Genomic DNA, 12,500 nt, shown 5'->3' with positions numbered 1-12,500 from the left:
CCTCTCCCCAGCGTCTTCCTCTCCCTCTCTTCTTTTCTAATGGTCTGCTCGCCTCCCCCCCCCCCCCCACACTCCCACTCACACACACACCCCCCCCCCCCACCCATCCACCCACCTCCCCCGTTGGCTGCCAGAGCCCTGACACCTTTCCTCCTTAATAAGGTCCCTCTGTTTCGCTCTATCTTTTTATCTCTCTCTCTGCCTCACTCTCTCTCTCTCGCTCTCTCTCTCTCTTGCTCTCTCTCTCTCTCTCTCTCTCGCTCTCTCTCTTTCTCTCTCTCTCACACATGTTGTTTCTATCTGTATCTCGCTCAACTCTTGCCTTATCTCTGCTTTTCCTTAAAGCTCATGTCTTTAAGGACGGCTTCGCTCTCTCTCTCTCTCTCTCTCTCTCTCTCTCTCTCTCTCTCTCTCTCTTTCTCTCTCTCTCTCTCTATGACAGTCTAATTAGAGCTTGGTGTCGGTCATTGTCTCCGGGTCTCTTATTAACACACATGCATGAGCACGGCCACATGCATGAGCACGGCCACATGCATGAGCACGGTCACACGCATGAGCACGGCCACACGGAGATGCTTTAACACGGCCCTGTGCACACACACACTCTCACAAACACACACTCCTACACACACATGCACCCACACACACACACACACACTCACACATGCATGAGAACGGTCACACAGAGATGTTTCAACACGGTTGGGCTTCAACCCATGTTGAAGCCCGTGTTGACAGTGCGTGTGACACTCTCACATGCACACACACACACATGCACACACACACACACACACACACACACACACACACACACACACACACACACACACACACACACACACACACACGCGCGCGCACACACTCACACGCACGCACATTCACACACACAGGCTGACAGGCCGAGCAGCCTCTTTACTCTCAGGAAGCTGGATGCTATTATTGCCCCGGCCACAGGACACATACCTACAGACATAGAGGGGGCCGTCTGGTATATAATCACAGTGCTCCTGCACAGAATCCATCATCCGGCTCCTCTCCTTCTCCGTCGTAGCTCCTCTTTCATTCCTTCCATTTACGTTTCACAGGGATGAGCGAAAATAATTAAAATGTTCAAATGGGCGTATCTTTTTAAAACAAACGTGTTTGACCTTTTGACGTCATTACAGTGAAACGGCTGAGCTCTGCGTTTAACATTCATCCGCCTGCGTCATCAATACCAGTGAAAGAAAATGTAAAAAAGAGAAATATGCAATATTAATATGGTATGGTTTGAATTAACCCATGGGTTACACCTTCTCTCGGTCTTCCCATGCATTCATTGGTCGTCCCATCCGTCAATCAAACCATCCACACCTCTGAATAGGAATCCATCCATTCATCCCTTCACCACAAACTGTTATGTTGGTCTCTCCGTCCGTCCTTAAACCTCCCACTCCTCTCTCCACCCACACCTCCATCCTTCCATTCCTCCAGCCACCATGCATAAGTCTATCTATACGTCCCTCTGTCCTTCTATCCATCCATCCACCCGTCCCTCCCTCCCTCCCTCCCTCCCTCCCTCCCCCCCTCCGTCCCTCCATCCATGGGGAGCTCATCTCCATCTGCCCGCGTGTCTCCACCATATGCTTGTCAGCGGTGATAGATGTGCCCGTGTGATGAGATGTCTGAGGCGCCTCTGCGGAGCTAACTATCCGTGAGAGTGGGGTCAAGGGGGATAGACGGGCTCTATCTGTATTATCTTCCCCACCCCCACACCCACCCCCACCCCCACACCCACACCCACACCCACGCGCTCACCTCCACCCGCCCACTCACCCTAACCAACCGCCACAGAGCTCCTGGCTATTCATCGCTCTCTCCTCTCGTATCTTTCATTCCAGTCCCGTGTTTTTTTTTTTTAAGGGAATCTCTTCCCCCACGTTGTGTGGTTAGTGAATCGACGATAGATTAGTCTGGTCTGATTGAGTATGCATGGTGTGAGCGGAGACGGATGGACGGTGGGATGGATGGGGAGTTTGGGGTTGTGGGACGGGGTTGTGAGATAAAGTATTCAGGGCAAGGTCTGTGAGGATGATAGCCCGTACCTGCCTGTTGCTGCTGCTGCTGTTGATGTGTGTTCTCCTCTCTGTCTGATTTGAGTGCCACGAGTAATCAGGCGTTCAGTGTATTGTGCTGGGAGGCCAGGAGTCAGGTCTGCACAAATCATACACAAACTCTCTGGGCGGACGGAGATTGCGTAGAGACAGGTCTTTTTTCTCCGCTGTTTGGGTGAATTGCCCCGATATTGGCAGTGTAAAGACGAAAGCTGGAGGCAGAAAAGAAAGCCCTTCATGTATATCTTGTAAAATACTACCGAAGCAATTCCGGTAGTATTGACCTTCAGTGAATGCCTGTTTAAATTGAGCAATTGTCCTACCAGATAGCTGTTGTCGTCTTGCAAAGAGGCAAGAGCAGTGTTTTGGAAGGTGTTCGGGATCACCAGACCAGCAGGAGAGACACAAGAGCTAAGGTAGCTAACCCTAACCCTAAGGTACAAAAATATGGAGCTTTTTACTCCCGGAAATAATGGGTTTAACCAAAATGTCAGCAGCAACACAAGATAAAAGGATTAAAGAGCTGAATGTTCTGCGGTCTTAACTTATATAATAACGATGTTTGTGAGCCAAACCACTGGATGAGAGCACTGCTGCCACAGCCCGCTGGGTAGACACGTCGGCCCTGGTGTAGATACAGAAGGTAGTTTGGTTTGTAGTGAAGGAGGGCTGAAGAGATGAACTTGATGCTGAGTGGTTCTGAACGGATGTGAGCCAAATATGCGGGGGGTGGGGGGGGGAGGTGGGGGGGGAGGTGGGGGGGTAACCCAAGGATCAATATGAAAAGGAGGATGAGATGAGCAATCATTAAAGGAAATTACATTCAGTGGTTGGCCATTAAATCTGGAAAATGACCATGCCTGCGAGGTGTGTGTGTGTGTGTGTGTGTGTGTGTGTGTGTGTGTGTGTGTGTGTGTGTGTGTGTGTGTGTGTGTGTGTGTGTGTGTGTGAGATTATGCATATCCCGGTGTGTATGCGTGTGTGCTTGTGTGTATGTGTGTTGTTACTGTGCCTGTGTGTGTGTGTGTGTGTGTGTCTTTGTGTGTGTATGTACTGTATGTGTGTGTTTTGTGTGTGTGTGTGTGTGTGTGTGTGTGTGTGTGTGTATCTTTGTGTGTGTATGTACAGTGTATGTGTGTGTGTGTGCGTGCGTGTGTGTGAGAGCAGCAGTGAGGGCAGAATAGATGACCGAAGGACCGCGAGGTGGAGAGATGGATGGGGAGAAATACAAGAGGCTAAAAGGACAGCAGGAGGGGGAAGAAGAATGAGCCGGAAAAATGAGAAGATGGGAGATGAAGGGAGGAGCACAGACAGGGAGATATAGATGGAGATAGATGAAGGGGGAGGGGTGGGGGGGGGGGGGGAGGCAAACGAGGGAGGAAAGATTGGAGAGCATAGAAATGGGAGGCAAACCGGGGACAAAAATCCAATTTCTGGGAATGCATGAGAATCCAGTGTTGTGCATGGGGGTTCCATGCTGGGTCACCCCCCCCCCCCCCACGGCACTATTTCCTCAACCAGCGATCACAGACACACACAGACACACTCTCTCTCTCTCTCTCTCTCTCTCTCTCTCTCTCTCTCTCTCTCTCTCTCTCTCTAGGAAAAACGTAAACGCTCAGTGTGAGGTCTCAGCGTGTTTTTAAAGAGGCAGCACGTGGAGAGATGCTGTCCAGCACACCTCTCCTGCACCTCACTCTTTTGCATCACTCAGAGGCATGCCGTGTGTGTGTGTGTGTGTGTGTGTGTGTGTGTGTGTGTGTGTGTGTGTGTGTGTGTGTGTGTGTGTGTGTGTGTGTGTGTGTGTGTGTGTGTGTCAAGTTGAGCTGGCCTCAGAGCAGAGGACGAGCTACAGGAGCGATGAAATCTGTCCCATAGCTCGTCCGCCCCTCTGCAGCCCAGCAGTCGTCCTCTTTGGATAAACAAGAGCTGCAGACTTTGCGTTGCTGCGAGCGAATATTCCACCAAACTCTCTGCTCCAAGAGGGCAGCTGTCTGCAAAGCTGTCCTCTCCGGCCACTATTCGCTATTCTGCAGCATGAAACACAACGCACACAGCCTCCCCCTCTCACTTAATGCATTTTGCATTGCGCTTAATCACTGGAAAATTCCATATAATGTAGGTCAAAAAAAACGATTCAAACTAGAGGAAATGCAGCCTGAGCCCACGAGGAGAGAGAGCTGAAGTGTAGGCTGAGGCTCTCTGTTACAGACACCAAATAGCCACCATTTAGTGGTGGATATGTCGATAGCAATTGAGCTTTACAAGTTCCTGATCCTTAGTGACCATTCAGTGTCCCCTAGTTAAGGGGGGATGGAGTTGGAGTCCCGGAAACAGATACAGATACAGATAATACTGGCGGTTGAACAGATAGCGATAATACTTATTGTTAGACGGTTACAGATACAGTGAATGCTGATGGCTAAACAGTTACAAATACAAATAATACTGATCGGTAAACAGATACAGATAATACTGATCGGTAAACAGATACGGATACAGATAATACTGATGGTTAAACAGTTGGAGATACAGATAATACTGATGGTTAAACAGACACAGATATCGATAATACTGATGATTAAACAGACACAGATATAGATAATACTGATGATTAAACAGACACAGATATAGATAATACTGATGGTTAAACAGACACAGATATAGATAATACTGATGATTAAACAGACACAGATACAGATAATACTGATTATTAAACAGATACAGATAAAATCACTGCTGCACATCCCAAGTGGTGCCCTTTTCTACCCAACCTCTCCATCAGGAGTAGAGGTGTCAGGTTCATTCTCAGTGCTTTTCTAATAAGGTGTTCTGAGTGAAAGGTTTAAAAAGTGTCAGGGATGCCACTCTTCAGGGAGTTGGGAGTACTTATCAACTCGGCTTGTATTTCCTGACCTTTGGAAGGAGGATGTCAGCAATTTGCCAGCAGTTAAAAGCAATCCCTTGGCCTTTTAGTCATTCTCTGAGATTAGTATTTGTATTTCATGAGACAATTGATTAAATGTCATGCTATCGTTACAACCCAGAGCCGTCTGATGTGAGATGATTATGGTGCACTGGACTGTGGCGGTCAATATTTATTATTTATTATTTTTTATGAAGACAAATGTTCTTGCTTTATATTAGCAAGAACATTGGAAAATGCCAAATAGGCCTATGTACATTAAAAACTTTTTGCTTTTAGTGCCTACTTACAAAACAGGTTTTTCTTCATGCAAAGCTTGGGCGATTCAAAGGTTGTTTCATTTCATTTATCCAAACGCACCATAGGTTAATTGTGAAGCAGGCCGGGTCAACGTCTCAAACGTTGTTCTGTGTTCTGTGGTGATCGTGATGCTAATGTACCAATCTCAGCTAAATATACACAAAGACAGTTCAGAGGTCTGCAGAATCTATTCTCCAGGATTGATATTGGTACGCTATCTTAGTTCACTATGTTTAGATCAACTGGAGCGTACTTAGACTGAATCAACTAATTAAATATCAACAATAACATAAAGGAAACAAACCCAAATATACCAAAGGGTTTTTCCAGAAGAGGTTTTTCCAGAAGAGGTTTTACATCAGCGAGCGAACAGGTGGTTGAGTGACGATGTCCTGTACACTGTAGCTGCAGACAGCCTGTAATGGTCTTACTCATAAAGTGCACATTCCGTTGGCTGACTTTATACTAAATGTTTGGTGGGTTACACTCTCACGTTTAAATGCCTTTGTCATCAACGATTCATGCGGACCAATGACTTCAATCTTTCCCCACACGTTTCTATCTGATTCCCCGTAACAATAGTTGGACTCTTAAATTAGATTTCTGGATATGTGTGAAGATCGATGCTCTATTTTTGTGGTTCTGCCTGCGGGGCACTCTTCCCCTGAGATATTTCTAGTAAACGGGAACCACCTGTCATTCGTTGCTTCAAAGGATGAATCTTCTCCTAACATATGGGACTTTTTATTCACAAATTCATACACAGCGGGGGATACAGCATGCACGAGCACACCCACACACACATGCACACACTCACACACACACACACACACACACACACACACATACGTAAAGACACACATTTATGTAATCCCTGCCCGTCATACACACACAGACACACACACACACACACACACACACACACACACACACACACACACACACACACACACACACACATTCAGTCACAGGGGTATTCTTACTTAATGCCAGCCAAATTCTTAACCTTTTCCCTCCGTGTGACGGAGAGACGTGGCGAGGGAGAGAGACAGTGAAGTGGGGGCTAATTAGCAAATATGAAAAAAAGAGAAAAGCGAAGGGGAAGATGGGTGCCATTGTTGGCAGAGCCCAGAACACGCTGTAGCCCACGTCAACCAGCACGCCACCCCCTGCTGGGCCGAGCCAGGCCAAACGCACCAGTCCCACCGACAGGAAAGAGAGAACACGGCTGGCGTTGGCTTCGCCTAGGCTTTGTTGTCAGGGGGAGGAGGAGGTGGAAAGGGAGGAGGAGAGGAGGTGGGCGAGGAGGACGGAGGGGAGAGTAGAGGAGAGAAGAGCAGAGGAGGAGGACAGAGAGGAGAGGAGGAGGAGTAGGAGAGGCAATAGGACAGGAGAGGAGAGGAGGAGGACAGGGAGAAGAGAAGAGGACGGAGAGGAGAGGAGAAGGACAGAGAGGAGAGAAGAGGAGAAGAGGACGGAGAGGAGAGAGAGGAGGGGAGAAGGAAAGAGGAGAGGAGGTAATCAAGAAGGATTGGACAGTGGAGGAGTTAGGAGATAAGATTGAGTGGAACATGGGTCTCTGAGGTGTACACAGCAAAGCAAAGATTAGCTGCTGATGCAGTGGTGGGATTTATCTAAGAGATACTCCAGGTCAAGGAGCAAATATACAAGGATATATTCCCACAGGAAGAATGTTGCCAGAGAGCCGGAAAGCTTTATTTATCAGAGTGATAAGTTGCTAACTCCCTCTAACTCTTTGATCTTTTGCCGTGCCGGGATAGCTTGTATATCTCTCAAATCCCTTCAGTCTGTGTTTTGCTTGTCATGTATGTGTTCAGCCTTTTTTTTTTTTTGCAATTGAATGCTCTTATATTGTAAAATGGCTGCATTCATCTTCCTTAAGCTAGCCTCCCTAAACAAATTAGGTTGAAGAGGCTCTTGAGGAGGCTCGCTATTCCAATCTTCTCCGGGTAGTTCCACCTCCAGAATTGAATTGCATGCGATACGGTGAACATTCCTCCCGTTTTAACTCACAGGTGTTTTCAATTACACACACACAGGCCTGTCCATAGAGGTACCCGACGCTCCGACTCTGTAGCTGGACGTTTGATCTGATCGTCATGTACCGTGTTTGCGTACCTAGCATCCACTGTTGTTATTTTTCAGCAGCGCTAGGCCCTAACATCGCCAACGCCAAGGGAGCCTGTAGGTGAGCAAGGGGCGAACACCACTCAGAAACTCCACCTCCTCTACATACATTTTATATTTAAGTGATTCTGCTGACGCTTTTATCCAAAGCAACTTACAACCATTCATTCACACGTTCACACATACCGACGGCGGAGTCGACCAACGCAGGGCGACAGCCGGCTCGTCGGGAGCAGTCCGGGTGAGGGCGTCTCGCTCATGGACACCTCGACACTCACAGCTAGGAGGAGCCGGCGATCGAACCGGCAACCTTCGGGCTACAGTCAACCCGCTCCACCTCCTGAGCTACACCGTCGCCCCCCCCACCCGTGGATTCATAGACATTCATCACACGGACGGGCGACCTGTTATTCGTCCCCCGTTGAACAACAAATTCATCCCCTCCCCGATACAGGAAGAGAGAACACACGCCGCCTGTCTGCTGAACCCCTCAAACATGACCTTGTGTGCGAAAGAAAAACGAGGGGCCGAGGCGACGGCCGCACCTCACCGTGTGAGCATATAGCTCAGCGAGTTGACAGCGGCCCCCCCACCGACACCGTGTGGCGGCGTCGGTGTGGGAGACGGTCCGGGCCCGCTCGCTGTGCACATTACGGACGAGGCCAGTCCTCATCGCCGGCGACGTGTATTGATCTGTGGCGGGGTCCAACAGTTCTCCCCCCCCCCCACCAATGGGAGAGAGCCATTGGACTGTTAACAGTAACGACAGAAGAGCGGCACACATCCCCAGCATCGCCCCACGCTGCTGCACCGCTTTACTGGGGGGGGGGGGGGGGCAGAAGCTCAGGAGGTAGAGCGAGTTGGCTGGCAACCGGAAAAAGGTTGCCAGTTCGATCCCCGCTCCTCCTAGCTGTGAGTGCCGAGGTGTTCCTTGAGCGAGGCGCCCTCACCCGGACCGCTCCCGACGAGCCGGCTGTCGCCCTGCGTGGTTGACTCCGCCGTCGGTGTGTGTGAATGTGGGAATGCATCGCTTTGGATAAAAGCTTCAGCAAAAAGCCCCTAAAATGTCAAATGTAAATGTTTACTGTCTGAGTGGAGTTCTTTACTAACAGAATTCGTAACTCATCTCTGCCCAAAATAGATCCCTGTTGACCATTTATGGATTTAATGGTAAGTAGTATTATTTCAAAAGAAGCTTGAGGTGCAATCATTATCACCCCACGGATAGCACCGCCACATAATTATATTGAAGATCAGTCGTATCAAATGCAGTATTGCAGAATTCATAAACTCCAGTGTTGAGTCTCAATAGTGTTTATTTCATTTACCTGCAGCTGAACCTGCATGTGTATGTATGTTGGTGTGTGTCTGTGTGTGTGTGTGTGTGTGTGTGTGTGTGTGTGTGCATGTATGTGCATCTGTCTGTGTGAGTTAGTGCATGCGGGGCGTGTGGGGCGGTGGCGTTCGTTAGACAGATTGATGTTCAAACGTATCCCTAGCTCTGTCCAGGTGTAAACATGGAGCCTGCTGGCCAGGATATATCTCCCTCTATTAGCAGCATAATTCAACGCACCCCGCAGCAGTCTGCCCGGGTTGTCGGAGGGTAATTGCATAGAGGGGCGCGCTTGATTTATCGATGGGGAGAAAGACAGTTGGATACATGTTGCTTATTAAGATTAATTATTCTTCCATTTTGGTAATTAGAATGTGCTTTCTGAGAACCGCTCTTGAATATGAAAGTGTTCCCGCACACATCTAAGAAACACGCTGCTCCTGCCACACAGACTCGGGTGAATCATAATTATATTTTCACTGTTTAAGCAATGATGCTCACAAAGATACCTTGAACAAATAGGAATCCTCACCATGGAATGACAGCACACAGGTCAATCTCTGGGAAATAAAGATACTGTTGGCTGCACATAGCCAGACGGCCAGATATAAATGTCTGTTTTTTTTCCAATTAGAGTGTGTGGCTGTGAAGTGCTGACCAGCACTAGATTGACTGGGACTTTTCTGAGGCTTTTTGAGGCTGAGAGAGAGAGGGCTGAGAGAGAGAGGAGAGAGAGAGAGAGAGAGAGAGAGAGAGAGAGAGAGAGAGAGAGAGAGAGAGAGAGAGAGAGAGAGAGAGAGAGAGAGAGAGAGAGAGAGAGAGAGAGAGAGAGATGAGAGAGAGAGAGGAGGAGAGAGAGAGAGAGAGACTCTTTTAATGGGGGACTTTGACTTCAAGAGTTATCAGCACAACCCCACCACATAATACATGCGTACACGTACACACCAACACACACAGCTTATCAGCCATGAAGAAACATTTAATGCAGTATGTAATGAAGGAAAGCACCATGGCACAGGCTGCACTCATGTCATCAGTTATGGCTTCAAGACCAAATATGTTTAACCAAATAATATACAGTTATTAAATAGTCTTTATCTTGCATATAGCGCACGCTTGAAGACAGAAAAAGAAATATGTAGAGGGAGTGGAAGGAAATTCCTCCAAAGTATGAACCACTGGGGTTGGAGAGAGGCATGATGGATGAATGGGACGGTGGATGCATGGATGGATGGATGGATGGCTGAATAAAAAGGCATTTTATACATTCAGTTCAGTACTCAATTTGGTTGCGCTAACTCCAACACAATGCAAAGCACACACACAAACACACACACACGCACGCACACACTCACACGTGCACACACACACACACACACACACACACACACACACACACACACACACACACACACGCACACACACACACACACACACACACACACACTCACACGTGCACACACACACACACACACACACACACACACACACACACACACACACATACACACACCTTTGATGGGATAAGTGGCTGAGATCCTCTTAGATGAGGGGTTTTGGTTTAGGGGGCTAGGAAGGTGAGTGTGGTGTGTTGGGGGTGGGGGGGGGGGGGGGGCACCAGGGAGAGTGAGAGACATCAAGAGGAGATGGAGGGGAGAGAAGGAGAAAAGTGGTTCTGTGTACCGGGGAAGAAAAGGACGGAGATCGATGCTGCCTTTTGTGGGTGGATGATGAGTGTGTTTATTCAACTAGAGGTGAACTTGAAATGGCTACCCCCCCCCCCCCCCCCACACACACACACACACACACACACACAGACACACACACACACGCATATGTCAACACAAACACACACACACACTATCAAATATCAGAGAGAAGAGGTTCCACACATACACTATATGCATTCAGATCATCGACTGCAGTAAGTGAGTGCGAAGTGATTGCGTCAGTGCGTGTTTTGTACTTGGTGTCGTGGCGGGAGGGAAATACATAATAAATATATATCGTCACCCACCATATATAGAGTATATTATACTCTATATACTGTATTTCTGTTTTTTTCTGTTTTCTGAACAACTTGAAAATATGACTTAGGCCATTACTTTAAGAGGGTGACAATATTATAGTCCTCACCGAGCTGTCATGACTGAAAGCATCTGCCTCTTTGGACAGACATAACAAGTCGATACGGGCAGCACTCCGCAGGGGGATCAATAAGGCAACATGTGGACTCAGAGATGGCTGTCTCCTGTCTAATAATGATAGCAGACACCCTTCACACCCGGAACATGTGATCAGCACAGGGGCATTGCAGTCCACCCCAAACGGCCATTCAGGGGATCGCTCTCTGAAACTTTGATGTCCTCTCTTCGTTGTCCATTCCTGGGAGCTCAGTGAGTTGGATGAAAAGTGGAGGCTCCATTGCTTACGCCTGGATAGAGAATGATGAGTGATTCAGACTCTTTAGTAGCTCACCTATTGGTCAATAGTATCTGTGTGGTTGATGAGGTATGTTAACAATCAGGGCCGTCTCTTCATTGCAATTAAACCGAAACTTCTGTCACTAAACTGTCACTTTTCTACGGCAGCTATTCACTCAATATATATGGTTTCCCGCGCCAATCCACGAGTCAATCCATCCAGCTATTTTCTCTATAAATCGTTTTAATCCGACCCTGTTTTATACTGTATTTCTTGGTTGTTTAGAAACCTTCGGGTTACCTGGCTGCGAGACGTGCTTGCAGTGTTAACTAAGCCTAGGTTTCCTCGTCTTAATTAAGTCTTGACATCGTAGCGTCAACATTGTCCGGACGACAGTCCTCGCTACGGCTCAAGCACCCTAGAGGTTGCTAATGCAAAACCGTACACGGTGCAGTTCTGAAACCCGTGGGTCTGTGTTGATGTGTGTGTGTGTGTGTGTGTGTGTGTGTGCAGGAACTCGACGTACTGCATGAAGGTGTCCATGTCCATGACGGTAATTGACAGCGACGAGGGACGCTGCTTCAGCAGCCAGATCCGCCACCTGGAGAAGGCGGAGATCACGCGGAGCAAGATGATCACCTGCCCCGACATCAAGGACTACATGGCGCCCTACAAGCAGCCCACCATGACCTGGTACAAGGTGAGAACGGTGCTTTGTCTATGTGCATGCACATAGACACGTCTATTGGCACATTTGACTTCATTGTGACAGTCTCCAGCCACTCCCCAAAACTTCCTCTTTCTGTTGCGTCATAATTAAGCCGCGGCCCCAAGCTATCTTTATCTAACGTCAGTATCAAGTCACACCCAAATATTTCTCTCTTTCTCTCTCTCTCTCTCTCTCTCTCTCTCTCTCTCTCTCTCTCTTATGTCTCTCTGTCTTATGTTGGTACTAAGCTAAACCTCCACAACTCTCTCTCGATTCCTCTCCCTCTCTTTCTCTCTCTCTCTCTCGCCATTTTTTTTTACATCAGTGCTAAGCCACAACACTCTCTCTCGCCCTCTTTTACTCCGTCTCTCTCTCTCTGATGCTCTCACTCTCACACGTCAGTACCAATCCATGTGTCCCCAGCTCTCTCACTCTCTCTCCCCGCCTGGGAGATAGCAAGCAGCCTAATCCGTCTCTCGGCCCAACTTTGCAGAGCACAGCGTCTATTCTTCACCAAAACATTTAGAATGGTGGATTTTAAATGGCGGGCTGCCAGGCCTTTCTCTG

At 48.2% G+C, this 12,500-nt stretch overlaps 1 protein-coding gene across 1 annotated transcript in view; it reads left to right on the top strand.

The window, feature by feature from the left end:
• Positions 1–12,500, top strand: part of il1rapl2 (interleukin 1 receptor accessory protein-like 2) — a gene marked incomplete at both ends in the record, with an annotated part of 108,093 nt that overhangs the window by 21,483 nt on the left and 74,110 nt on the right. Inside the window, one exon of the mRNA XM_084469616.1 lies at positions 11,738–11,924. Coding sequence (XP_084325742.1) covers positions 11,738–11,924 — 187 coding nt within the window. The remainder of the gene's footprint in view (positions 1–11,737; positions 11,925–12,500) is intronic.

Source organism: Micromesistius poutassou (genome assembly GCF_964030765.1).
Source record: "Micromesistius poutassou genome assembly, chromosome: 6".
Lineage (NCBI taxonomy): Eukaryota > Metazoa > Chordata > Actinopteri > Gadiformes > Gadidae > Micromesistius > Micromesistius poutassou.
The sequence above is the reverse complement of the archived record's forward strand: the minus strand, read 5'-3'. Positions and strand labels throughout refer to the sequence as shown.